This window comes from Mustela erminea, chromosome 1 (genome assembly GCF_009829155.1).
Source record: "Mustela erminea isolate mMusErm1 chromosome 1, mMusErm1.Pri, whole genome shotgun sequence".
Lineage (NCBI taxonomy): Eukaryota > Metazoa > Chordata > Mammalia > Carnivora > Mustelidae > Mustela > Mustela erminea.
The window spans coordinates 16,985,107-17,011,549 of record NC_045614.1 but is presented as its reverse complement, the minus strand read 5'-3'; the positions used below and the strand labels follow the sequence as shown (position 1 = coordinate 17,011,549).

The 26,443-nt window shown below is 42.6% G+C and overlaps 1 protein-coding gene across 1 annotated transcript; it reads left to right on the top strand.

Moving 5' to 3' along the window:
* The first annotated feature begins 632 nt into the window (after nucleotides 1-632).
* Nucleotides 633-25,473, top strand: LOC116600505 (putative serine protease 46). Its single transcript, XM_032360582.1, has 5 exons — nucleotides 633-772; nucleotides 3,409-3,586; nucleotides 3,768-4,027; nucleotides 5,091-5,254; nucleotides 25,050-25,473. The coding sequence occupies exons 1-5, from the start codon at nucleotides 691-693 to the stop codon at nucleotides 25,302-25,304; spliced, it is 939 nt and encodes a 312-aa protein (XP_032216473.1). The 5' UTR covers nucleotides 633-690; the 3' UTR covers nucleotides 25,305-25,473.
* The last annotated feature ends 970 nt before the right edge of the window (nucleotides 25,474-26,443 follow it).

The window sequence follows — 26,443 nt, the reverse complement described above, 5'->3', positions numbered from 1 at the left end:
AATGCCTTCTTGGGGACCTCAGTGAGGTGCTGGGGACGGCTCCCCAAGAAGGCATTTCTTCTTCTGGCTCATGAAGACCCAGGCCTGCAAACTTCTTCCTCTCTGAAAGTCACGTTCCCAGGCCTGGAACACCTGGCCTCCCTCTACCCAGGAGCCAAGGTTGTGGGAAAAAGGAAACCTCAACTTCCGGCTCAGGTACCCCCAGTAGGAACTAGCCATCATCCCCTTCCAGTGCCTCAGTTCCCACACCTGCAGGGTGCCCTCAGAAGGGTTTCATGGAGACTGGACAGGGCACTGGGGTCTACAGGTGCTGTAGTGGGCTCAGGACTAGGCACACAGGAGCACCATCAAGGTCAAGGCTGAGCCCAGGAGGCACCGTCGTGAGCCAGATACCAGCTGCTGTCACAGGCTCAGGGCTAGGCACTAGGCGCATCATTCCAGGGAGCGGCCTGGCGGCAGCATCCCATTATCACGCAGGCCAGCCCTCACCATGACCACACCCTCTCCTTCTCAGGATCCTGCTTCTGTCCCAGCTGGGTGAGCCCCCGACCCTGCGGCAGAGGCCCACTCCCCGCTACCGTGAATAAACAAACCATGAGTTCTAGAATTCTCACATAGTGGAGATGCCCTGCCCCACCCCCACTCCCCACGTCCCATTGGGGACCAGTGCAGGCTGGGCACCTGCTGGCCATGGAGTGTGGGCCAGGAGATCTTCAGAACTTCACAACTCCACTTGCCTCTGCCAGAGATGGGAACACCCTGTATTTTGAAGGTAAGGCTTTAAGAACATGGGAGAGAGGTGGGAGAGAGGGGTGCTGTCCTCATGCCTCAATTTCTCCATATCCTGATGGCCACATCATTACCAGCCTGCATGGTGTGCCAGCCTAGGGACCCAGAGGGTGTCGCAGAAGTTCTGGTTCACAGAGTAGCCACAACTAGAGGGAAGTGCCTTGTTAGAACCTGGGGAACAGGGTTGCCTGGGTGGCTTAGTCCATTGAGCTGATGCAGCTCAGGTCATGATCTCAGGGTCCTGGGACGGAATCCCACATCAGGGTCCCAGTTTAGTGGGGAGCCTGCTTCTCCCTCTGCCTGCTGCTCCCCCTGCTTGTGTGCTCACTTATTTCTCACTCTCTCTCTTGCTCTCTCTCTCTCACACAAATAAATAAAATCTTAAAAAAAAAAATTCGGGAACAAGCTAACAGCCTTGGACCAGATGAGCTTGTTTGAGGGGCGCAATCTCAGAGAACCAGGGCAGTGTGAGGTGTGAGTGATGGCTTCATGCTACCGACCCATGGTCTCAACCATGTGAGCTGGGCTTTACAGTACCCCCATTTCACAAGAAGAAACTGAGGCCCAGGGGACTTACGCGACTTGCGGAGCCGGAGTCAACACCAGTTTTCAGGAGACTCTTCCAGGTGAAACATTTGGGGCGCCGTGTGACAGAAGTCCTCTCAGCTGCCGCGTGGGATCTGGCCGTGGCAGCCCTGGCTCAGGTCACCCGCCGGCTGACCGCTCAGCCACTTGTCAGGAAACATGCTGGTGTGGCGTCTGTGGGTAGGGACATGTTCCCCAACTCAGGGACCTCGCCTTTCTTTTTCCCTCACTGCGCACCTCCCCTTCTGAGACCAGTGCCTTATAGAGTGAGTGAGTCAGAGAGATTGTCCTACTCGAGGCTGCCCCTGGACATCAGGGATGTTTTAGGGCAGGGAGGGTGGGCTCTGCCCCCCCCAGAGCTGACTGTGGAGCCTACGATGATGTGGGAGTGGGCGGTATGGGGGTGTGACCTTACAGAGACAGAGGTCAATGAGCCAAGACACGTTTTCCTGTTGCCACAGTTGAGCGTGGGCCGCGATGTCGAGGTGCAGCTTGTAAGTGGGCGTGCTGTGACTCCCGGGCTCTAAGAAGGGGTAGAGGTCGTCTGCTGTGGAGTCCATTTGAGACCCCGAGGGTCCCCTGTGTGTGGGTTAGTGATACTGGGCCTCTGGGGAGGGTGATCTGCCAATCCATCATGGCTCGCCCCGGATCTGGGGGAGCTTGGCATCTCCAGGCAGAATCCTGCCATTCCTGTGTGAAGTTTTGAGGCAGAAGGTTGGAGTAGGTGTTGTTATGGATGTGAGCCTGGGGAACGCATGCAAAGCCCACGCCTGCCCCTAGGTCAGTCACTTTTTAGGTGCTGAAGGTCATTGTAGAGAACCCTGGCTCCGCAGGGCCCACAGCTTTGTGAGGAAGGAAAGGGCAGGCTTCTGGAACTCTTCTTTCCTCCCGGAGTGGGACAGTGCCCGTTGGGCAGGCTGTCCTCTGAAACAAGGTAGCCAGGACCCTACCATACCACATGAGAGGAGCTGGACATGTGGCTCGCTGCTGAGGGGAGATGGAACATAGGACAGCAAGCCACTGGACAGAGACACGAGCAGGAACGGAACAGTGAAAGAACAAGGCAAGACAAAAGTCCGTGGAGATGTGGGGCCTCGTGAGGGTGCCTGTGGACCCCTGTGGAAGGCCCTGTTGTGGGCAAAGGTGTCCAGCCATCGAAGTCTGTGGCAAGGGAAGCGGCCATCCACATGTCATTGCCCTGGGACATGGTTGAATGGTTTGGGGGGACTTCTATGAGGCAGGGCTCACTAGATGTTTCTGCTAAAGTATTTGGACCACCATAGATTATTAGGCTTATCTGATTATTAATGGACCCCTCCACCAGCATCATGGGCCCTCCCTAGGCAAAGACAAGTCTTGGTTACTGCTTCTGAGTCCCTGATGATCTGCTTGGCATGCACACTGAGGGAAACAGACTTTCTGGAACCACACCAGCTTCTGACGGCTGTAAACACATGTCTAGCTTTGCCTCTGATCCGTGATTGTGTGTTAACAGCTTGTTGGCCAGCCGAAACGTGACAGCAGGCTATATGCATAAAAAACCTTATTTGTCTTTCTTCTTGGTCTCCAACCTTTGCGGTAGCATTTCTCCCTTTCCTGTCCTCAACGATGTTCAGTTATTAAATCCCAGTGCAAGACGGTCCAATTCAAGATCTCAGTCTCCAAACTAGTTCCATGCAGCTCCTTCTCCTCCCACTCCTCCCTGTTGGGGACAGGAAGGGGCAATGTGGGGACTGACATCACTACTCACTTCCACCTATGGTCACACAGAGCACACCTCTTGGGCCGTGGCTGTGAAGGTGGGCCCTGGAGTTGTACAAGGTGGCATCACTGTCCAGTCCTTTCTGGCTGGGCATTTGCTGCCTCTGGGCCTTTGGGTGTCATTTTTAGGGCAGTATGAGATTCCCTTGGCCACCTGTGAGGTGGCTAGAATGTGGTGCTCTCTGCCTCGATGGTCTGCTGTGCTCAGCAGTTGGAGGGCCACTTGAGAATCTGCTTTGGGCTGGTATAGTCCCCTTTTACCATTTTCCCTAGATCCCTGGTTACAGACCTGTGGTCATACCAACACTGCCTGCAAGATGGTGAAGGGGAAGCTGGTGGAGGTAGGCAAGTGGCCTTGGCACGTGAGCATCCTGTTTCTGGGAGCGTACATCTGCAGCGGCTCCCTCATCCACCACCAGTGGGTCCTCACGGCTGCACACTGCCTGCACAGGTCAGTCAGCATGGCCAGCGGGTCCCAGGGGCTTTGCTTTCTGGCCCCAGGGGGAGCCCCCTGGTAAATCTGGGGATCTGGGACTAGGGGGCTGGTGATGCTATGCTCTACTCAGTCTGTGTCTCTCCAAACACTTTTGGCCTCACTGCTGGCTACCTGCCTCCTACCCCTGGCCCTGCAGATCCAAGGACCCCAAAATGTACTCCGTGAGTATGGGAATCCAGCACCTCCCAGGCAACGGCACTCAGCTCCTGCTCACCCACATTGTGATTCATGAGGATTTCCGCAACCTCATATCCCAGGACATTGCTCTCCTGAAGCTCAGGGACCACATCTCCTGGTCCCCCCTCATCCAGCCCGTCTGCCTTCCCAACAACAGATTCAAGCCATCTGTCGGAACCTCGTGCTGGGTGATTGGGTGGGGACGTAAACGCACTCAAGGTGAGTGAAGGCAGGCAGAGGGACCAAGACCCTGGACTCTTCAGAACACAACTCCAGCATGGGCTCATTTTATCAGTCTATCTATCTATCTATCTATCTATTTACTTGAAACAGAGAGTGAGTGGGGGCTGGGGTTGGGGTGGGTGAGGCAGAAGGAGAGAGAAAATCCCAAGCAAGCTCCATGCCCATCCCGGAGCCTAATCTGGGGCTCGATCCCACGATCGCCGAGATTATGACCTGAGCCAAAATCAGGAGTTGGACGCCCAACTGAATGAGCCACCCAGGCGCCTCTCTTTGTTCATTCCTTTATTCACTTGTTCCCTCCATCAGCACACATTCCTGAGAACTCACACACACTGCACATTACCCTGACCTCTGTTGCTAGGAAGATACATACAGGGCTCTTGTGTAAAAGACGTACATAACCTTCATGAACCTCTGTTGCCAAAGTGGGGTTAAATCCAGTGCCAAGCCCACAACTTGCAACATGACAGGGAATTGATCTTTGGCTATCAATGGGGTTCTCTGTCTGCAAGTGGTATATGGGCCATGGTCTCAGGAAGCATTAAGGCTTTGGGCAGCATTCATGCATACTCATTACCACCAGGCACCAATAATTCCTGGAGATCTGGCCTTTGTGGGAGCCACCCTCGAGTCCTAGAATCGAGGAGTGTTTGTGGGATCCTGCCTTCCAGGGGGTGGTGCACTTTGGGCTCTGGGGTCTTGACATCTTACCAGGTAGCCTTGGAGCTGTCAGAGTTTAGCCTCCACCCTCATGAAACCTGAATTATTGCAGGAATCTCTCCTCGTCCTCATTAAGTGCCTGGGTGTTGTTCTGAGCCCCCGGGGATAATTTTGCTTCAGTCCTTTTAATGAGTTTAGTGTTCCCCACCCCGCAAAAGTCAGGCATGGGGATGGGGCCTTCACAAATTACCATCCCAGGAAACAGCCCTGCCTCTCACCCTGGTGAATCTGGGCAACTTCAAGTTGTAGGTGTGCCCGACAGTTGCAGGGATGACAAGGAAGGATCTCTCTCTCTCTCTTTCTCTCTCTCTCTCTTCAGTAACCCCAAAGAACACCTACAGTCTTCATGAGATGGCTGTCAAGATCATAAGCAGTGAAAGCTGCCATCAGCAGTATCAGTTCCTCTTCTTGAAGGACAAGAAGGACTTCATTGGGAAGGACATGCTGTGTGTCAGCTCAGAATGGGGCATGGACTCTTGTCAGGTGCGGGGTGTGTGGCCCAGGGCAGGGAGAGGGCTTTCAGGCGCCATGTCTTCCTTTTCACAGGGCACTATATAACCTTATGAAAATCTCCTTTCCTTGGTCTTCATTTTCCAAGTCTGTAAAATAGGGCAGAAAGTAATCTTTGCATTTGTCCCCAATAATGGTAATAATTGGCAATGCATCTCAGGTCTTCAAAAAAATTTTTTTTAAAGATTGTATTCATTTATTTTTGAGAGAGAAGAAGAAAGCAAGCACGTGCACGCACAGGGAACAGGGGATGGGCAGAGGGAGAGAATCTCAAGCAGATTCCCTGCTGAGCCCAACACAGGGCTCCATCGCATGACCCTGAGATCATGACTTGAGCCGAAATCAAGTCAGATGCTCAACCGACCTAGCCACCTAGGCGCCCCAGGTTTCAGTTCTTTTCATATCACACACTGCTAGGTAGTCTCACACACATCTCCCCATTTACACGTTCCAAAATTTCTCGATGGGATGTATCCCACAGGGAACTTGTGGGTCATAGGCTGTGCATATCTTCATCTTCAATAGTTCTTGCCGAATTGTTTTCCAAAGTGATTGCACGAATCCGTATTCTTAGAGCAGCGTTTGAGAATTCTGCTCTTCCCTATTGTTGCCAACATTTTTGGTACTGGCAGACTATAACACATTTTCCATTCTGTTAAGTGAGAAACAGAGTGATAGTACACCATTGTGGTTGCTGTGGGCATGTCCCCAGTTACTAGTACAGTTATACATCTTTTCCCGTGCTCGTTCTCCATTCGTGATTCTTCTTCTATGAATCACTATTTCAGCCACTTTGCACATTTTCTATTGTTTACCTTTTTCTTTTTATTATATTTTTGTATTTTGGATACTGGTTCTGTCTTCATTGTATATATTTCAGGTATCTTGTCCCAGTTTTTCATTATGCTCCCAACATCTGTTGCTGAAGAGCAGTTTAGGTTTTTTTTTTTTTTTTAAAGATTTTATTTATTCATTTGACAGAGAGAGAGATCACAAGTAGGCAGAGAGGCAGGCAGACAGGCGAGGGGAGGAAGCAGGCTCCGCGCTGAGCAGAGAGCCCGATGCGGGGCTCAATCCCAGGACCCTGAGATCATGACCCAAGCCGAAGGCAGAGGCTGAACCCCCTGAGCCACCCAGGTACCCCAAGTTTAGGTTTTATGGTATCAAATGTAGATCCATGTTTTCCTTTCTGGTTTATGCTTTCTGCATCTTATTTAAGAAATCTTTCCTTTTCCTGAGGTCATAAAGACATTTTCCCGTATTATATTTTTCTTAAAAGTTTGGAAATTTTGGTGTTCACATTGACATCTTAAATCCATAGGCATTCATTTTGTGAATGGTGTAAGATTGAGAGAGAATTATTTTTATTTATTTCCTCATGTGGACTTGCATTTGTCCCAATGGCACCCATTGCAAATTAAAAAAAAAAAAAAAAAAAGGACATCATATACACAAAATGTGGAGGTGATGGGGGTATAAAAATGTAGTGTTGAAAATATGTTCAAACTTAAGTGATGTTAACTTAAAATAGATTGTTATATAGATAGGATGTTATGAACCTCAATGGTAAACACAAGTCAAAAACCTCTAATAAATACCCCCCCAAACACACAAAGAGAAAGGAATCTAAGCATAACACCAAAGAAAGTCGTCAAATCTCAAGAGAAGAGAACGAGAGAGGAAGAAAGGAACAGAGAAGAACTATAAAAACAACCAGATAACAATTAACAAAATGGCAGTAAGTATATAACTATCAGTAATTACTTTAAATGTAAATGCGCTAAATGTGCTCCACTTAACTGAATGGATTTAAAAAAAAAAAAAGCAAGACCCATTTATATGCTGCCTATAAGAGACTCACTTCAGAACTAAAGATACATGCAACCTGAAAGTGAAGGGATGGAAAAAGATATTCCATGCAAATTGAAGCAAAAAGGAAAAAAAAACCTGGGGTAGCAATGCTTATATCAGACAAAAGAAATTAAAAAAAAAAAAAAACCCTAATGTAATAAAGAAGGGGATTGCGTAATGATAAAGGAATGAACCTAACAAGAGGATATAACAATTGTAAATATCTATGCACCCGATATAGGAACATCTAAATACGTAAAGCAAGTATTAACAGATGTAAAAGAAGAAATTAACAGTAGTACAACAATTTTGGGGTAATTTAGCAAGGAAACAACCCACTAGGTCAGATGGACTTTAATATAGTATATATGCTGCTGAATGTTTTATATATATAATATATATGTATGTGTGTGTATATATATATGTGGTGTATATATAATGTATATATTATACATACATATATATAAAACATCCCATCCAAAAACTGCAGAATACACATTCTTTTCAAGTTCACAAGTGCACGTTCTCCAGGATAGATCATTCTCCAGGATAGATCACATGTTAGGCCCCCAAAACAAGTTTAGTGAATTTAAGAAGATTGAAATCCTATCAAGCATCTTTCTGACCACAACAGTATGAAACTAGAAATCAATTACAAAAAAAAAATTAATTAAAAAAATTAAAACCCTGGAAAAAAAATGGAAATGTGGAAGCTAAACTACACACTCCCAAATAAGCAATGAGTCAATGAAGAAATCAAAGAGGAAATTAAAAAAATAACTTGAGACAAATGAGAATGGATATGCAATGGACCAAAATTTTTGAGATGAGGCAAATCAGTTCCTCTTTAAAAATATTTGCTGTTTTTAATTTTAATTCCAATATAGTTAACGTACAGTGTTACATTAGTTTTAGGTGTACAATATAGTGATTCAGCAAATCTATGCATCATTATGCAGTGCTCATGATGGTAAGTGGACTCTTACTCCCCATCACCTATTTCACCCATGCCCCCACCTCCCCACTGATATGCTTTATTTTTTTACAGATTTTATTTATTTATTTATTTATTTGACAGAGAGATATCAAAGGTAGGCAGAGAGGCAGGCAGAGAGATGGGGGGAAGCAGGCTCCCTGCTAAGCAGAAAGCCCCATGCAGGGCTCAATCCCAGGACCCTGAGACCATGACCTGAGCCCAAAGGCAGAGGTTTAACCCACTGAACCACCAAGGTGCCCTCGATATGCTTTATTTTAAATGAGTACCCTCAGTAAAAGTTACTATTTTTTTTTTCAACAAGGACGTTTTTTACTTGAAGCATATTTCAAAATACATGGTCCTAAGAGATGTATAGAATATATTCCATCCAAGAAAAAATACATATTTTCCTTCAAGAATACATAGAAGAATACTCTGATCAAAATATAAGAAAGAGAAGAATAGGGGCGCCTGGGTGGCTCAGTGGGTTAAAGCCTCTGCTTTCAGCTCAGGTCATGATCCCAGGGTCCTGGGATCGAGCCCCACATTGGGCTTCTCTGCTCAGCAAGAAGCCTGCTTCCTCCTCTCTCTGCCTGCCTCTCTGCCTACTTGTGATCTCTGTCTGTCAAATAAATTAAAAAAATAAAAAATTTAAATAAAAAGAAAAAGAAGAATACTCTGATCAAAATATAAGATAAATATTACAGATTTAAGACTGAAATCATACCAAAGATATTTTCCAACAATATCAACAATAAAACAAAACTGGAAAGTTTACAATGTAAATATTAAATATTTAATACATAAATATTAAATAACACACTACTGCACAAGCAATGGGTCAAATAAGATGGCAAGTCAAAATATGTCTCAAAAGAAAAGATAAAGAAAAAACTATTCTAAAACCTATGAGATGCAGCAAAGCAGATTTTAGAGTGAAATTTATGTTATAAGTGCTTATATTAAAAAAAATTCAAATAAATAACATTACACCACAAGGAGCTAGAAAAAGAAGAGTTGTAGCTAAAATTTAGTAGAGGAAGGAAATAACAAAAAAATCATAAATAAATAAAAATAGAGACCATAGGGGCACCTGGGTGGCTCAGTGGGTTAAGCCGCTGCCTTCGGCTCAGGTCATGATCTCAGGGTCCTGGGATCGAGTCCCGCATCGGGCTCTCTGCTCAGCAGGGAGCCTGCTTCCTCCTCTCTCTCTCTCTCTGCCTGCCTCTCTGCCTACTTGTGATCTCTCTCTGTCAAATAAATAAATAATTAATTAAAAAAAAATAGAGACCATAATAAACAATAAAGTAACATTGAAAGTAATGACTAGTTTTTTCAAAACAAAGCAAAAAACAAAACTGACAACGCTTTGACTAAAAAGAAGTTTGTAATATACAGGCCTACCTTGAGAAACAAAATGTCAGACAATCTAAACTTACATCTGAAGGAACAAGAAAAAGAACAAATCCCAAAGTTAGTAGAAGGAAATAATAAACATTGGAGTGATATAAATAAAATAGAGACTAAAAAAGCAATAGAAAATATCACTCAAATTAGGAGCTGGTTCTTTGAAAAGATAAAATCGATAAACCTTTAGCAGGCTCATCAAGGAAATGAGAGAGGGTTCAAATAAACAATGAAATTAGAAATGAAAGAGAAGTTCAACTAACATCACAGAAATACAAAGAATTATAAGAGATGACTGTGAAAAATAATACACTAAAAAATTGGACAACCTAGAAGAAATAGATAACTTCCTAGAAACATATAATTTTCCAAGAATTAATGAGGAAGAAATCAAAATTTGGAACAGGCTGATCGCTAGTAATGAAAAATGAATCAGTAATAAAAAAAACTCCCCCTCAAAAAAAGTCCAGGATAAGATGACTTCACAGGCAAATTCTAACAAACATTTATTTTTTATTTTTTTAAAAAAGAGGTTGGATTATTTTATTTTATTTTATTTTATTTATTTGACACAGAGAGATCACAAGTAGGCAGAGAGGCAGGCAGAGAGAGGGGGGAAGCAGGTTCCCCGCTGAGCAGAGAAGCTGATGTGGGGCTCAATCCCAGGACCCTGAGATCATGACCTAAACAAAAGGCAGAGGCTTAACCCACTGAGCCACTCAGGCGCCCCTCTACCAAACATTTAAAGAAGATTTAATACCTGTTCTTCTCAAACTATTCCAAAAAATTGAAGAGGAAAGAATGGCTCCAAATTTATTCCATGAAGCCAGCACTACCCTGATACTAAAACCAGACAAAGACAGTACACAAAAAGAAAATTATAGAGCAATGTACCTAATGAACATCGAAGCAAAAATCCTCAACAGAATATTAACAAACTGAATTCAACAATACATTAAAAGAATCATTCACCAGATCAAGTGGGATTTTTTCCAGGATGCAAAGATGGTTCAATATCTGCAAATCAATCAACATGATACAACACATTAACCAAAGGATAAAAATCATATGATCATTTCATTAGATGTAGAAAAAGCATTTGGCAAAATTCAACATCGATTCATAGTAAAAACTCTCAGCAAAAAGTGTATTGAGGCAAGATACAACATGATAGAAGCCATATATGACAATCCGCCAGCACAAAATACTCATGATGAAAAACTGAAAGCTTTTTCTCTAAGGTCAGGAACTAGGCAAGGATGTTCACTCTTGCCACTTTTACTCAACATAGTATTGAAGTTTTAGTCACTGCAATCAGACAAACAAAAGGAATAAAAGGCATCCAAATTAGTAAAGAAGAAGTAAAACTGTTTCTATTTGCAAATGATATACTATATATAGAAAACCCTACAGACTCCATCAAAAAACTAACAGAATAAAGGAATTCAGTAAAGTTGCAGGATACAAAATGAATATATAGAAATCTGTTACCTTTCTATACACTAATAATGAAGTAACAGAAAGATATTAAGAAAACAACTCCATTTATGATTGCATCAAAAAGAATAAAATGCCTAGGAATAGATTTAACCAATGAGGTGAAAAACTTGTACTCTGAAAATTATAAGACATTGATGAAAGAAATTGAAGACAACCCAAATAAATGGAAAAATATACCATGTTCATGGTTTGGAAGAATTAATCATTAAAATGTCCATACTACCCAACTGAATCTACAGATTCAGTTCAATCCCTGTCTTAATACCAACAGGAATTTTGACAGAACTAGAAAAAAAAATCCTAAAATTTGTATAAAGCCACTAAAGACCCAGAATAGATAAAACAAACTTGAGAAAGAAGAACAAAGCTGGAGGTATCACAGTCCCAGACTGCAAGCTATACCACAAACTAGAGTAATCAAAACAGTATGGTACTGGCACAAAAATGGGCACAGATCAGTGGAACAGAATAGAGAGCCCCCAAACAAACCCATGATTACATGGTTAATTAATCTATGGCAAAGGAGGCAAGAATAGACAATGAGGAAAAGACTGTCTCATTAATAAGTAGTGTTGGGAAAACCAAACAGCTACACACAAATAAGTGAAACTCGACACTTTTCTTACACCATACACAAAAATAAACTCAAGATGGATTAAAGACCTAAATGTAAGACCCCCAAACCATAAAAATCCTAAAAGAAAACAGGCAATAAACTCTTGCATATCAGTCTTAGCATTATGTTTTTGAATCTGTCTCCTCAGGTAAGGCCAACAAGAGCTAAACAAAAACAATACAATTAGGACTACACCAAACTAAAAACTTTTGCACAGGAAGGGAAAGCATCAACAGAATGAAAAGGCAACCTACGGAATGGGAGAAGGTATTTGCAAATGATATTTCCTATAGTGGGTTAATTATCCAAGATATGTAAAGAAACCATCAACATAAAAAAATACCCCAAACCAACAAAAAACTCAAAAATCTGATGAAAATGAGTAGAGGGCCTGAAAAGACATTTCTTCCAAAGAAGACCTACAGATGGCCAACAGTCCCATGAAAAGATGCTCATCGCTCATCATCAGAGTAATACAAATCAAAACCACAATGAGATATCACCTCATGCCTGTCAGAATGGCTAAAATTAACAACACAAGAAACAACAAGCATCCATGAGGATGTGGAGAAAGGGGGGACCCTCTTGCACTGTTGGTGGGAATGCAAACCAGTGCTGCCACTGTGGAAAACAGTGTGGAATTTCCTCATAAAGTTAAAGAGTAGAACCACTCTATGATTCAATAATTCCACTGCTGGGTATCTACCTGAAGAAAACGAAAACACTAATCTGGAAAGATAAATGCATCCCTACACAGATTGCATTATTTACAACAGCCAAAATATGGAAGCAGCCCAAGGGCCCACCAATAAATAAGTGGATAAAGAAGACCTCCAATGTATTTTTGAGCTTTTTTCTTTTCTAATAAAGGTGTTTAAGGCAGGGCGCCTGGGTTGCTCAGTGGGTTAAAGCCCCTGCCTTTGACTCAGGTCATAATCCCAGGGTCATGGGATGAGTCTCTCTGCTCAGCAAGGAGCCTGCTTCCCCCCTCCTCCCGCCTGCTGCTCTGCCTACTTGTGATCTCTGTCAAATAAATACATAAAATCTTAAAAAAAAAAAAAAGTGTTTAAGGCTACAAATTTCCCTCTAAATACTGCTTTAGCCTAATGCCACATATTTTAATATGTAGCATTTTTACTATTATCCACTTTCAAGTATTTTCTATAATTCCCATTCTTATTTTATTTTGACCCATGACTTATTTAGAAGTGTTTTTTTTCCATCCCCAAATACACGTGTGCTTGTTTGTTTCATTAATGATTTCTGACCAAGTCATCATGTGGTTATACATGGGGTAATACATACAGCAATACCAATTACATGAAATATGTTGCAACTTGCCTAGTTGCCTGGTATGTAGTTAAGTTTTTAATATTTATCTCACTGTTTTATATTTCTCTTAATTTTTGTCCTTCTTCCCTTGGGCTCGAATTTTTTTTTCCTATCTTCTTGAGCAAGAAGATTTAGTTTTGTGTTTGAAGTACTTAAAACCATGAAATCATCTTTTAATTAAATGTGATTTCATCTCTTAAATTTTGTATTATTGTGATTCCTTTATGGCTACCTTATTTTAAAAATATATATAGTGTGATTTGAAAGGAAATGCATGCATTTCCTTCAAAAGGTGGGTACATAAATGAAAAAATTGGGAAACGAAACTCTCCTATAATCAAACTACCTAGAAATTTCCCCTCTAAGTTGCTTAGTTTCTATCCTTAACACTTTCTTTCTATTCATATATGAACCTCTAAAAAAGTTTTAGGGTCTCTTCCTAGTTTTTAATCTTTAATGAAAGACTGTATTATAATTTTATTCTCCAAATTGTTTCTTTTACTTGAAATAGATCTCGAGCTATCTCAGACTGTCTATATAAATACAGTCCTTTCTTCCTAAATACTGAACAACAATTCTCTCATATGGCATAATCTATATAATCATTCTCCTATTGATAGACTTATTAACTCATTTCAGTATTTTTCTACCATGCCAGAGTAAAAATCTTTATTCATAGATCTTTGCACATTTGTTCAAATATTTCTCTAAATAAATTTTTAAAAGTGTAATTGCAAGATCAGTTGTATGCACATTTAAAATTTTTAAAAATATTGACAAATTAGCTTTCTCAAATATTTGATTGATTTATATCAACACCAACAGTATTTTCTCTATGTCATCACCAGAAGTAGGCATTATTTTTATTTTAACTTTTTTTTAAAAGATTTTATGTATTTGTCAGAGAGAGAGAGGGAGAGAGAGCAAGCACAGGCAGACAGAATGGCAGGCAGAGGCAGAGGGAGAAGCAGGCTCCCCGCTGAGCAAGGAGCCCGATGTGGGACTCGATCCCAGGACGGCGGGATCATGACCTGAGCCGAAGGCAGCTGCTTAACCAACTGAGCCACACAGGCGTCCCTTATTTTAACTTTTGTTCCTCTTGTAGACTAAAACTTTTATATCTGCTTTAATTTCATGAAATCAGGCAATTTTGTAAATTGCCTGTGCAACAGGTATTAAGTAGGAAGTTTCAATGAAGTCATCAAAATATACTGTGTAACCGGATTCAAAGGTAGTTGTGTGACTGACAGTGTGTGTGTGTGTATCAAAGGATCAAGATGGTAAAGTGGGAGGTGATTTTATGAGGAGAATTTCCCAGGAAAGAGCTGCTCCTGCGCACTTACTCCTCCCCCTCTAAAGGATGGGGGTGGGGGAGGGTGCCTGTCCCACAGTCAGATCTCTGGGGAGGGGTTTCAACAAGACCACTCAGAATATGGTGCTGGCCCACTCAGCGGTAGTCAGGTATCAATCTCCCCAAGATCCAGAGAGCAGGAAGTGCCTGGGGGATGAGCAGGTTCCCTTGCCTCCTCACTCTCCTGCTTTAACCTTGGAACGTTTAGAAAACTGGTTAGCAAGATGGGGTTGGAAGGGTTGCTGAAGGGAAGGAATGGGGAAAGTAGACCTGGCTTCCTCCTTCCCAGGCCTCCTGCTTGCCAAAAGCCCTAGATAGCAGTGGGGAGAAGTTTTACCTTCAGTTAAGTGTGGCATCGTGACTGTTGTGTGGGAATGGATATTCTGATTTCTGAATTGAAGTATGTTTATGTGACTGTGTCATCACAGCGACTATGATTACATTAATCACAGTGAGCAAGGCCTTCTGGTTCTGCCCAAGCACTTACCCAGGGTCAGGGACAAGAGCTCAACTTCTAAATAGATTGTAAAAGAACAGAAGGTGTCCAGACTAAGATGCTTGAGTTGTTCAGTGGACCATTAACACTTTTCTTGGTCCTTTGCTCCTGATTTTCTATTAAACTACTTTTGTTTTTATTGATTTGTAAAAACTCTGAGTATTATATGCTGTACTTATTATAGGTGAAGGAATATCATGTCTTTTTCAACATAATTTAAAATGTTTTATAAATATGTGTACTTTTTATATAAACACACATACATACACGGAGAGAGAGTATATAAAACAAATACGGTAAAATATTAACAATTAGTAAATCTGGATAAATATATACTTGTAACTTCTTTGTGAGTCTCAAACTACTTCAAAATAAAAAAGTTATTTAAAGCTTTGGGAGCTGGAAGTTTTAACCCTTTATAAAATGCTTTACAATATTTTACCCTATTTGTCCATCATTTGCCTTTTTTTGGTGTGGACTTTTTTTTCCAAAGAGTTATTTAAAAATTTGATTTATCATTATTTCCCTTGATGATAGTGGTTTTTGTGCTGTGCCTAGAAGTACCTTTCCCACTCTAAGATTATGAAATTATTCACTCATACATGTTCTTAATTCTTTTCTTTAAATATTTTAATTTCGATTCATCAGGAAGTTTGATAGAAGGGATGTATTATTTTCCTCCAAATATAGCCTTTCCTCCAAATATAATCTTTTATTGAATACTTAATTTTTTCTTGGCAATGAATTAGAAATGGCCCCTTTAGGAGCTGCCTGGCTGGCTCAGTCAGTGGAGCATGTGCCTCTTGATCTTGGGGTTGTGAGTTTGAGCCCCATATTGGGTATAGAGCCTACTTAAAAATAAAATCTTAAAAAAAAAAAAAGAAATGCCCCCTTTATTATATTCTGCATTCCCATTTTATTTTGGTCTGTCTCTGAATCTTGCAGTCTCACTCCTCTGCCAACTCCACTCTTCTTAAATTATTGTAGCTTTTTAATTCCTTTTTTTTTTTGGTATGTGGTCAGACAAGTCCTCCTTCATCATTTTCCTTTTAAAGAATTTGCCTGGCTGTTCTCCCATGTTCATTCCAACTGAACAATCTCAGTAGAATGTCAAAAAGAAAATAACTTTGGCGATTTTGGTGGAAATTAATAGATTAACTTCAGGAAAATAGACTATTTTGTTTGATTTCTTTCTGTCTAGAGCAAGGAATTTATGGTTTCCTCCACATAGTTACTGCATGCTTCTGCTTAAGAATATGCCTACATGATTTATATCTCTTGTGAGCAGTATGTTTTCTTTCATTGTATTTTCTGCTTGAATTATATATTTGGTTTGTGCATGCGCGCGCGTGTGTGTGCGTATGTAACAAGCATTCTTTCTGGACCTAGTTGATTCTCTTTAATTTCGCAGGTCCAGAGACAAATCATCGGCAGTGATCACTTGAACTCCTTTCCAATGGGTAGACTTCTGATTTTTCTTGTCTACTGCAGTGCAAGAACTATATTCCATGGCTCTGTCTTCCAGGAGATACAGCGCCATTTTGTTTTGAGCGTGTTTCTCTCTCTCTCTCCTTTTGAAAGATTTTATCTATTTGAGATAGAGCAAGAGCAAGTGAGCAAGAGAGCACGAGGAGAGGCAGAGGCAGAGGGAGGAGCAGGCTATCCACCGAGCAGGGAGTCCGACATGGGGCTCGATCCCAAGACCCTGGGATCATGACCTGAGCCGAAGGCAGATGCTTAATGACTGAGCGACCCAGGCACCCTGAGTGTGTCTCTTGTAATATGGCATAGAGCTGGATGCTGTTTTTGTCAGCATATCTGGGAGCATAACCTTTAATTCATTTACCAAGAAGAATGTTTCTTTTTGTTCCCCCTCCTTATGTTTTAGGTTGATTTTTTTTCCTCTCTACTTTTCTGCTTTAATAGTTTAGAAGTTGTCATGTTTCAATTTCATGCTGCTACTGGTCACTTTATATTTCCCACACACATATTTAGCCTTGAATTAACAAAATAGAGTCCATCAGAGTCTACAGCTTCTTCCTCAGTAGGACAAGACCTTCCTTCATTTTCACTTTCTTTATTTCCTTCTCCCAGACTCATCCTCTTGTTGAAAATATCTTGAGGAAAAGAGTGAGCTGAACTCTTTTGTTATTTCCAAGAATTTTTAGTTGACTCTCTCGGGCTACGCAGGCCTACAATCCCAGGAGCTGTAATTAGTAATGATTTTACCTCTTTGGTTTTCACGATGCTTGGTTTTTTCATTCCCTTGGGCATGTCTCCCCCAAACAACCTGGAATTTGTAGCTGGGCCTTATCTTGTTGCTGGCATTCACAGATGTTCTCCCCACACTTCATCACGAAACACAATGTTAATGTGGCATATCATCTATCAGGGAAAGAGAGGTTCCTTCCTGATCTGCTCTTTTATTCCAAGACTGAATGCCTTGCTTCATAAGACATATTTTCTGCAGGTTCCTTCCTGATCTGCTCTTTTATTCCAAGACTGAATGCCTTGCTTCATAAGACATATTTTCTGCAGGTTCCCTCCTGATCTGCTCTTTTATTCCAAGACTGAATGCCTTGCTTCATAAGACATATTTTCTGCAGCTCTCAAGATGACTTCTCACTCTGATCAAATTGCCGAGTCAGCCCCGAGAGCAGACTCCTCTTGTCTGCCTTGCTCGCCAGGATGTCTTTCCCTGCTCACCGTGTCCTCCTGCTTCACTCATCTGTCAGATTCAGATTTATAATATCCTTTTTTAAGAACATGTTTAATTTGTTTATTCATCCAACAGACAGCCCATGCTGGGCTCTGGGCCAGACACAGGGCCATGTGGGTGCAAGGCCCAGGAAAGGTACTGGTCTGGGAAGGAAATGTCCTGGGACAGCCATCCATGCATCATGACCCACCTGGCCTTTGCATTTTGTTTTCTTCCTCCAGTGAGGCTGGGCTCCTTTTTAAGGCATGCTGAGGAGGTCACCTCCTGTATCAAGATAAAGAATCGAGACGAGGCTTCACTTGAAAAATGTTAGTGCATGTTCTGGAACATTTGAAACAACATAAAAGATTTGCTCCTTGAATGCTGGATAGAAGTTGCCTATGAAACCATGTAGGCCTGTTTTCCTTTGAGGGGTAGGTTGTGGGCACAATTTTAAGTTGTTTTGCCCGTGGTTATTGGACTTATGTGATTTGCATTTTCTTAAAAATTACTCATTTCATCCAGAACTTCAATCCACAAAGAGGAGGTTACAAACATTCTTCAGATTCTGAAGAAGTGTATTTTCCCAGGATGCGGTTCTTGCCTCTTTTCTACTCACACCATGAAGTACTTGCATTTTCCTTCCCTTTCTGTTCTTCTTGGCAAGATTTACAAGGTGCTTATCTATTCTGTTGTTTTTTTTAAGAACAACCTATTGATTTTATTTCTCAAGGTGATGATTTTCTGCTTTCTACTGCACAGATTATCCCTTTTTTGTCTTTATTAATTCCTTTTCAAGTGTCTTGAGCTGAATGTGAGCTAATACATAACTGAGAACAATAATGAATAAATTATTTTCATTCTCTCTTGTTTGAGGAAACTATTTAGACCAAGACTCCTCAATGTGAAATTCAGGCCCATATGCCATGGGGCTTGGCCACATGTGGTTTTCTTATCGCTCTACATAATAATCATAGATTTTAATTCTGTTTTTACTTTAACATTTTTGAAAGTTAATTTATTTTCCTTTGTTAGGGTAGTTCACATTTTGTTATGGGCTCTGGTTTTATTTCACTGTGGTAAGAAAATGTCCACATTTGAGATCTTTCTTTCTCCACACTATTGTCTCTGAGTTCTCTTTGTCTCTGGGCCCTTGGAGTCCAGTTAATCTTCTCTCTCAGGTAAGGCTCCTCATGTTATCATCATTAGCTGGATTATCCCTGTCTTGATTTTCCCCTTCATCATCCATATTCTCTTCTGCAAAGGCACCTACTTAAATCTGTTTATTACATATCTTTAAAGATGCCTGTATCTTTGAAAAATGCATAGTGTTGCTGTATGTGTATTTTCACGTGCATAAATGACATTGTGCTACTCATTCCCTCCTGTATTTGTTTGTTGAGCAGTCTCAATCTGTTAGAGAATCCACACTAAATGGTTTTATTCTTTCAAATCTCTGTCCACCTCCTCAATCCAATGTGCCTTATGTCAAAGCTTCTTCCTTCCTTAAACATCACTTTGGGCAGTCACTTTTAGTTATTACATGCACTGTCAGATTAGAAGTCTAGATTTAAATTGATTTGATTTAAATCTTGCCAAGCCTACCACTTTGCTCTCCTTTGGTCTCCTGGGAACGGGGTCCCCACTTCCAAACTGTCAGGGATCTGGAGACTGGGGTGGACACTCTGGAGTCTCCCTTAACTCTCTCTCTACTCCAGCTTCCTTTTCAATTCTATTTGCATGATCAGTGCTTCTCCATCCCCTCACTTTCAATATGCATGTGTCTTTAAATCTGAAAGTAGTCTTCCGTAGGCAGCATATAGATGATTCTTGCTTTTTTTTTTTAATTCAAAGATTTTATTTATTTATTTGACAGAGATCAGAAGTAGGCAGAGAGGCAGGCAGAGAGAGAGGGTAGGAAGCAGGCTCCCTGCTGAGCAGAGAGCCCAACGAAGGACTCAATCTCAGGACCCTGGGATCATGACCTCAGCCAACGGCAGAGGCTTTAACACACTGAGCCACCCAGGTGCCCCCGATTCTTGCTTTTTTGTCTGTTTCTTCACTGTATGTCTTTTGATTGGAACATTTACTTCATTTACATTAAAAGTCACTATTGAGAGTTATGTACTCGTTGCCATTTTGTTACTTGTTTTATGGTTGTTTCTGTAGTTCTCTTCTGTTCTTTTCTTCTCTTGCTGTCTCACAATTTGCTGGCTTTCTTTAGTGGTACACTTGGATTCCTTTCTCTTTTTTTGCATATTTACCATCAATTTTTTATTTGTGGTTACCTTCAGATTTGTATGTAACATCTTCTGCATATAGCAGTATCTATTAAGTTGGTGGTCACTTAAGTTTGTACCCATTCTTTACTCCTCTCTCCCCTACCTAATGTTTTAGATACATGGTGTCAAACTTTACATCTTTTTATTTTGTGAGTCCTTGGATTAATTTTAAAGATATAGTTATTTTACTGCTTTTGTGCTTCCTACTATTCTTACTCCTGCTTATGGTTTTTCCTTTCCACCAAAATGTCACCTTTAATATTTCTTGTAGAGCAGGTTTAGTGGCCATGAATTCCTTAACTTTTGTTTGTTTGGGAAGCTCTTTATCTCTCCTTTTATTCTGAGTGGTAGACTTACTGGATAGCATATTATTGGTTGTAGATTTTTTTTTTTTCCTTTCAGCACTCTGAATATATCAATATATAGGTCTTCAAGGTTTCTGCTGAAAAATCAGCTAATAGCTTTATGGGGTTTCCTTTGTGTATAACTGTTTTCTTCTCTGTTGCTGCTTTTAACATTTTCTTTTTTTTCACTACTTTTTGCCATTTTAATTACTATGTGTCTTGGTGTGGACCTCCTTGAGTTGATCTTATTAGGAGCTCTTCATGCTTCCTAGATGTAGATCTTTGTTTCCTTCCCCAGATTAGGGAGGTTTTCAGCTATTATTTTTTCAAATATATTTTCTGTCCCTCCTTTTTTCTCTTCTCCTTCTTGGATCCCTATAAGGTGAATGTTATTACACTTAATGATGTTACTGAGTTCCCTTAATCTATTTTATTATTATTATTATTTTTCTCTCTCCTGTTCAGCTTAGTTGCTTTCCATTTTTCTGTCCTCCAGGCCACTGACCTATTTTTCTGCTTCCTCTAATATACTATAAATTCCATCCAGTGTATTTTTCATTTCAGTTATTGACTTCTTTATCTCTGGTTATTTTTTATGTTTTCTATCTCTTCTATCTCTTTGCTGAGGGACTCACTGGGGTCCTCCACTCTTTTCTCAAATCCAGTGAGTATCTTTATGACCATTCCTTTATTATTATTTTTTTAAGATTTATTTATTTATTGAGAGAGAGAGAGAGCGAGAGTGAGCACATGAATGGAGTGGGGTGGGGGGGCAGGAAGAGTGAGGCAGAGGGAAAGAATCTCCAATGGACTCCCTACTGCCCTGTTGAGCACAGAGACTGACACAGTCTCAAACCCATTACTGTGAGATCATGACTGGAGCTGAAATCGAGAGTTGGTGCTCAACCAACTAAGTCACCCAGGTGCTTTATTATGACCATTACTTTAAACATATTATCTCCATTTTGTTTAGGTTTCTTGCTGTGATTTTTGTCCTGTTCTTTTGCTTGGGACATATTCCTCTGTCTCATTTTGTCTAACTCTCTGTCTGTTTCTAAGTGTTAGGAAAGTCAGCTACACTTCCTGCTATTGCAAATAGGAGATTTCTGAAGAAGATGTTTTGTAGTGCCCTCAGTACAATGTTCCCGGTTCACCAGAATTGGCACTTCAGGAGGGTCTCCTATGTGTGTTGTGTGCACCCTACTATTGTGATTGAGCCATGTTTGCCTCCAGTCCAGTCATCCGCAGTGGCTCTCTTCACCTGCTATGGGTAGGATTTGGTACCTATATTGTTACTGGGTCAGTCTGGGGCTGCCATGGGCTTGAGTTGAGTCAGACCAGGTATTTGCAAGAACTGTAGTAGCATTGAACTGTAGGATGCTCTTTTTAGGTGTTGTCCCCTGAAAACTTTCACTGGTGGGTGGGGCCTGTAGTCAGTCCTGATGTCTGCCCCCAGGCCACTGCTGGGGGCTACAGCTGGACTGGTAGGGGTGGTTATCTTCCCCTCTCCCCAGAACTAGTCAATTTGGAGTGGTGCTGGACCCTGTTGGCCTGGTTGCACTCTGCCAAGCTTGTGGCACTGCTTTGGATGGTCTCCTGCCAAGGGTGTGTTGGAAGGGGTGAGACTGCAGGAGAATGTCTTGCAGGTTGCACAGTGCCACCAAGGTCTGTGCTGGCCCACTGCAGGAAGATGATCTTCAGCTGCCTGGGAAAACTCCGCTGAGGCCAGCTCAGATGGAGGAGTGGGATGTGGATGCACTTTTAGCAAACTAGATGGAGAGGATTCCCAAGGGGCTGATTCCTGCCAGTGTCCATCCATGTATCTAGGCTGAAAGGGTGGGGGTGAGAAATGCACCTGCTGGGTCTTTTCTTCCTGGAGAAGTCTCCCCCAAATCCCTTCCTCTCCTGCACACACTCTGAGATTAGTAAATAAATCTCCTTCTCATATATGCTAGGTGTTTTTTAAATTGCTGCTTCTATGTTGTATCTCCATGGCTGTTTGTTATGCTATCTCTTTAAGAGCGGGGGCTCAACTTCCTATGACCCTCTGGCTCTCTCAGAGCTGAGCCACTGATTTTTTAAAGTTCCAGGATTGTAAGAACTCACAAAGTTAGGTGCCTCTGGTTTTCAAAGCCAAATGATATGGACATTTGTCTTCACAGAGGGAATCCCCTGTGCCTGAGGGACTCCTCTCTCCTCCCTCCACCTGTGGCATCCCCCCCTCTCACAGACAGTCTTACAGGTCATTTTGGCTCCTGACTGGGTCTGACCCTTCCTACCCTGTTCAATGTGGCTTCTTCTCTATATTTAGCTGTGATGAGTTTGTTCTGCCAGTCTTTGGGTCATTTTCTGGTTTATTTTCTCTGATGTGGGTGATATCTAGGTTTATCCATGGGGTGAGGTGAGCCCAGGATTCTCCTACTCTGCCAGCTTCCCCAGTCTCTCAATTCTCTTTCTCTGCTTGTTAACATTCAGGGTGTCCTTACAATATATTAAATATTGACCTCTCCCTGGTTTTAAACAGAGTAAATGCCCTATCTTAATTAATCATCTATCTTCAATGAGATTCAGTGTCCTTCACTGAATAGTCATAATTTTGATGTAATTAAGCCCAACACATCTCCCCTTTGCAATTTGTGGTCTTTGAATCTTATTTTAAAACATGGGCTTCATCTCAAGGTAAAGTCATGGCTTACATGTTTATAATGAGCCTTTAACTTTTCACGTTGAGAGTTTTAATTCCTCTAGAGTTTTGTTAGGTAGGATCCAACTTCATTTTTCTTCATCAGTTTCCCACCATTACCACAGAGATCTCCTTTCCCAGAGCTTTCTGGAGCACGTGCTACATCTTCTCACGTGCTGGCATTGGGTTGGCTCTCCAATGCACGACTTGTCTGTTTTCCTATTTTTATTCCAGTACCACAGTTTCTGTAATTACAGATTCGAAATACATCTAACTCTGGTGGGTCAAATCTGCCCCCAGCTTGACTCTCCCATTTGCTCTTCTTTCTCAGACCTGTCATAGAATCCATGGACTCATACTCTTCAATATCAATTTTAGAATCAGATCATCAAGGTCTTGGGAAAAAAATCCATCTGACATTTTATTTGAAATTGTGTGAACTTTAGAGATTGACGTAAGGAGGATTGACACTGTTATCTTTTAAAATAATTTTTTGCTTTCTATTGAAGAGACAAAAGCATATTTATAGAACATATATAGAGAATAGAGAATAACACAGCCAACACCCACAGCCTCCCTCCCAAGCCTATGAAATAGTGCTGCATTTCCAGAAACACTGAACCTTTCCTGGGTGATAATCTCTGAGTCTCAAGCCAAGAAGTCTTTAATTATGCTCTTTTTTTTTTTTTTTTTCCTGCTGCTGGCACTTGCTCATGGTATCTCCACTTCCCCATGTGTGGGATGATGCTTTAAAGAGTGAGGAAATGTTCCTTAGGGTGTCCTCTGTGAGAATTCTCTGGGCACATGACGAACCCAGGACCACTTTGAACGACATCCTTGGTTGGGTTTTTGGAATCACACACATAGTGTGAATTCAAATTGCAAATTCACATGAGGGGCAAGTATTCCTAGTTTCTCTGTCCTCAGAGGGCATGGTCCTTTTTTGGAGGTGTAGCTTTTTGCAGGAGGTTTTTGCCTTGGGCTCCCCTCCTTGCACAGGCCCTGGGTTTTGTCTTTTATCTCCGGCACCAGTGAGGAACACTGTGGAAATGGAAGCTCAGTTTCACCGGGTTTGGCAAATAGCCTTGGGACCAAAGCCATGTGGGCTTTGCTGACCTCTCTGGGTTTTAGCCCTCCCTTGGGTTTTGGACTCTGAGGAGTCTTTATTTTCTTGCCAGCTCATCTGTGCATTTAAAATGAGAAATTTTTTTTAAAGGTTTTATTTATTTATTTGACAGAGATCACAAGTAGACAGACAGGCAGGCAGAGAGAGAGAGAGAGGGAAGCAGGCTCCCTGCTGAACAAAGAGCCCCATGTGGGACTCGATCCCAGGACCCTGAGATCATGACCTGAACCGAAGGCAGCGGCTTAACCCACTGAGCCACCCAGGCACCCTAAAATGAGAAATTTTTAACATCACACATATTTAATTATCTACAGCAAGGTCAGGTAGGGTATCTGGCCTTGTATACTGCAGAAAGCCAAACGGTGAGCATTGGTATTTTCATGTTTTCAGCCGTCTCACCTAAGAACCAAAATATATCTTTACCTGCTTGTCAGTCTTCTTTTAATTCTTAGGTATAGTTTTATTATTTTTTTTCCTTAAGTGTCTCGTGCATTCTTCATTAGATTATGTTCTTTAAATCTTGGTTTGAGTCACATTAAATATATATATGTATATAAATGTATAGAGACAGCCCGTTTTCTGATTTATAAAACTTTTCAATACAGAAGAGCATAGAGGAAGTTTTAAAAAAATCATAAACCTGCTCTCAGCAGACATAACAGCTATGAGTTTTTGATGCTTGTTGTTATTAACATTATTCTTATACTTCCACTTGCTTTACACAAAAAGAGGGGGCTGGTTTGCATTTCAAATAGTCACTCTGCAAGCAGGAGTGTGGGAAAGAAGGTAAGGTGGTCAAGGGTGGCACCTTGGAGGCCCACCGGAATTTAAGGGAGCACAGAGGTGGGGACGGGTGTTGGGTGGAGGTTCTGATCAAGAGTTAGCAGGAGAATGAAGAGGAAGGCCAGTGTGACCCTGAGCTGGGGCCCCAGGGCAGAGCTCCCGTGTCACAGAGCAGGTTCCTAGCCATGCTTCATTAGCAGGGATGACACAAGCCCAAGGCAGCTCGCACTCAGGATCTGGTTCAAGAAGGTGTGAATTTCCACAGCACCTGCAGTGAGGTCCTCACGCTGCCTCCTTCATGCCTCCCCTCCTCCGCTCCACAGGATAATTCTGGCAGCTCCCTGGTTTGCCAGATGAACAACACCTGGATTCAGATGGGCGTGGTGAGCTGGAGTCCGAGCTGCCACCAGCCCCGCCTCCTGAGCATCTACACCAGCACCTCCGACTTCACCTACTGGATCAAGAAGCAGATCACCGACATGATGTTCACGAACAGGGCTGGCCCTGCCTTCCTGAGCCCAGTCGCCCTCACGGGCTACATTCTACTGGTGTCCTTGGGCTCCCTGTGGCTCCTGTGAGCGGTGTCTCTGGGGCAGGCACTCCCAGAGGCCCCTTCTTCCTCTCGAGTTCTGCCCTCAGGAGCCATACAGACCCAGGGAGCACGTGACAATAGGACAGAGAGTCCGTGGGGAACGGTCCCAGAGCCACTGGTTTTTAAGTTGTTCAATGAAGATGCTCTTGAGTTTTACGCCATGGAAGTCCTCTTTCTTCTTGACCGGGGCCAGAACCCTTCAGAGCCTCCCCAGCCCTGAGAGGATTGTCTGTCGTCTCAAGGGGAGCCTTCCCCTGAAGGGCTTCTCTGTGCCACTGCTTGCCATGTTCCCCGCCCCCCAATTCTGGGAAGCAGTTTCCTCTTCTGCCAAATACCAGGTGGGACTCTGTGGGCCCTACTCCCTATTTAATCATCTCAGCACCCCAGCAACCCCAGTCCCCATGGTCCTCCTCTGGGTCTCTGACCAGCAGTCCCCTCAGGCCTTCCAAAGAGAATCTGTCATCATCCCAAGAAACTCCGTGACCCGACTTAGATTTATGGACTTGGTTCCAGAATCTGTGAGCCTTTCCCAAGCACTCAGATCCCCCTAAGGGTCTCCAGAACCCAACCAGTTCCTCTTCTCTCCCTGGCAGAGGTGGATGTTGGGGTGAGGGGGAGAAAAGTTGGCTGAGGCGGAGTGCTTGCCGGGATGAATTGTAGGAGGTGACGGCACCCGGAGTTCCCAAGCTGCCTCAGCGACCTCCATCAGACTCTGGAGGTCAAGGCCAGGCTGGCCCAAGGGAGCCAGAGCCCCGCTTGCAGCGTGGAGATTGCCTGGGGGCAGCTCAGAGCTGGTGGGCCTTGGGTTCAGAGCCCTTGTCCTTCGGGTGCCACAAGTGTCGCGGGTATGATTTGTTGTCTCCGCAGAGACTGGAGTGCTGAATGCCCAACCAGCAGGTCCCGGCAAAAGATAGAGTGTCCTAACTTGATTTCACGTTCACCTAGAACTTCCCTACAGCTTTGAACCAAAGTTGCTCATAGGATTTCCCCACACTACTTATTAGATGTGTTATCTATGTCATGGAGCCATCAAACTGTTCCCCCAATTCCAACATACCTGAAGGCGGCCTTCTGCTCCCAGCAGGATCTGCTGGCTACCGTCACTCTTCCTTTGTGACCAGGAAC

Coding starts and splice junctions, on each gene's coding strand:
- LOC116600505 (XM_032360582.1), top strand. CDS start 691: ATGGAGTGTGGGCCAGGAGATCTTCAGAACTTCACAACTCCACTTGCC. Junction 3,587..3,767: donor GCTGCACACTGCCTGCACAG/GTCAGTCAGCAT, acceptor CTGGCCCTGCAG/ATCCAAGGACCCCAAAATGT. Junction 5,255..25,049: donor GGGGCATGGACTCTTGTCAG/GTGCGGGGTGTG, acceptor TCCGCTCCACAG/GATAATTCTGGCAGCTCCCT.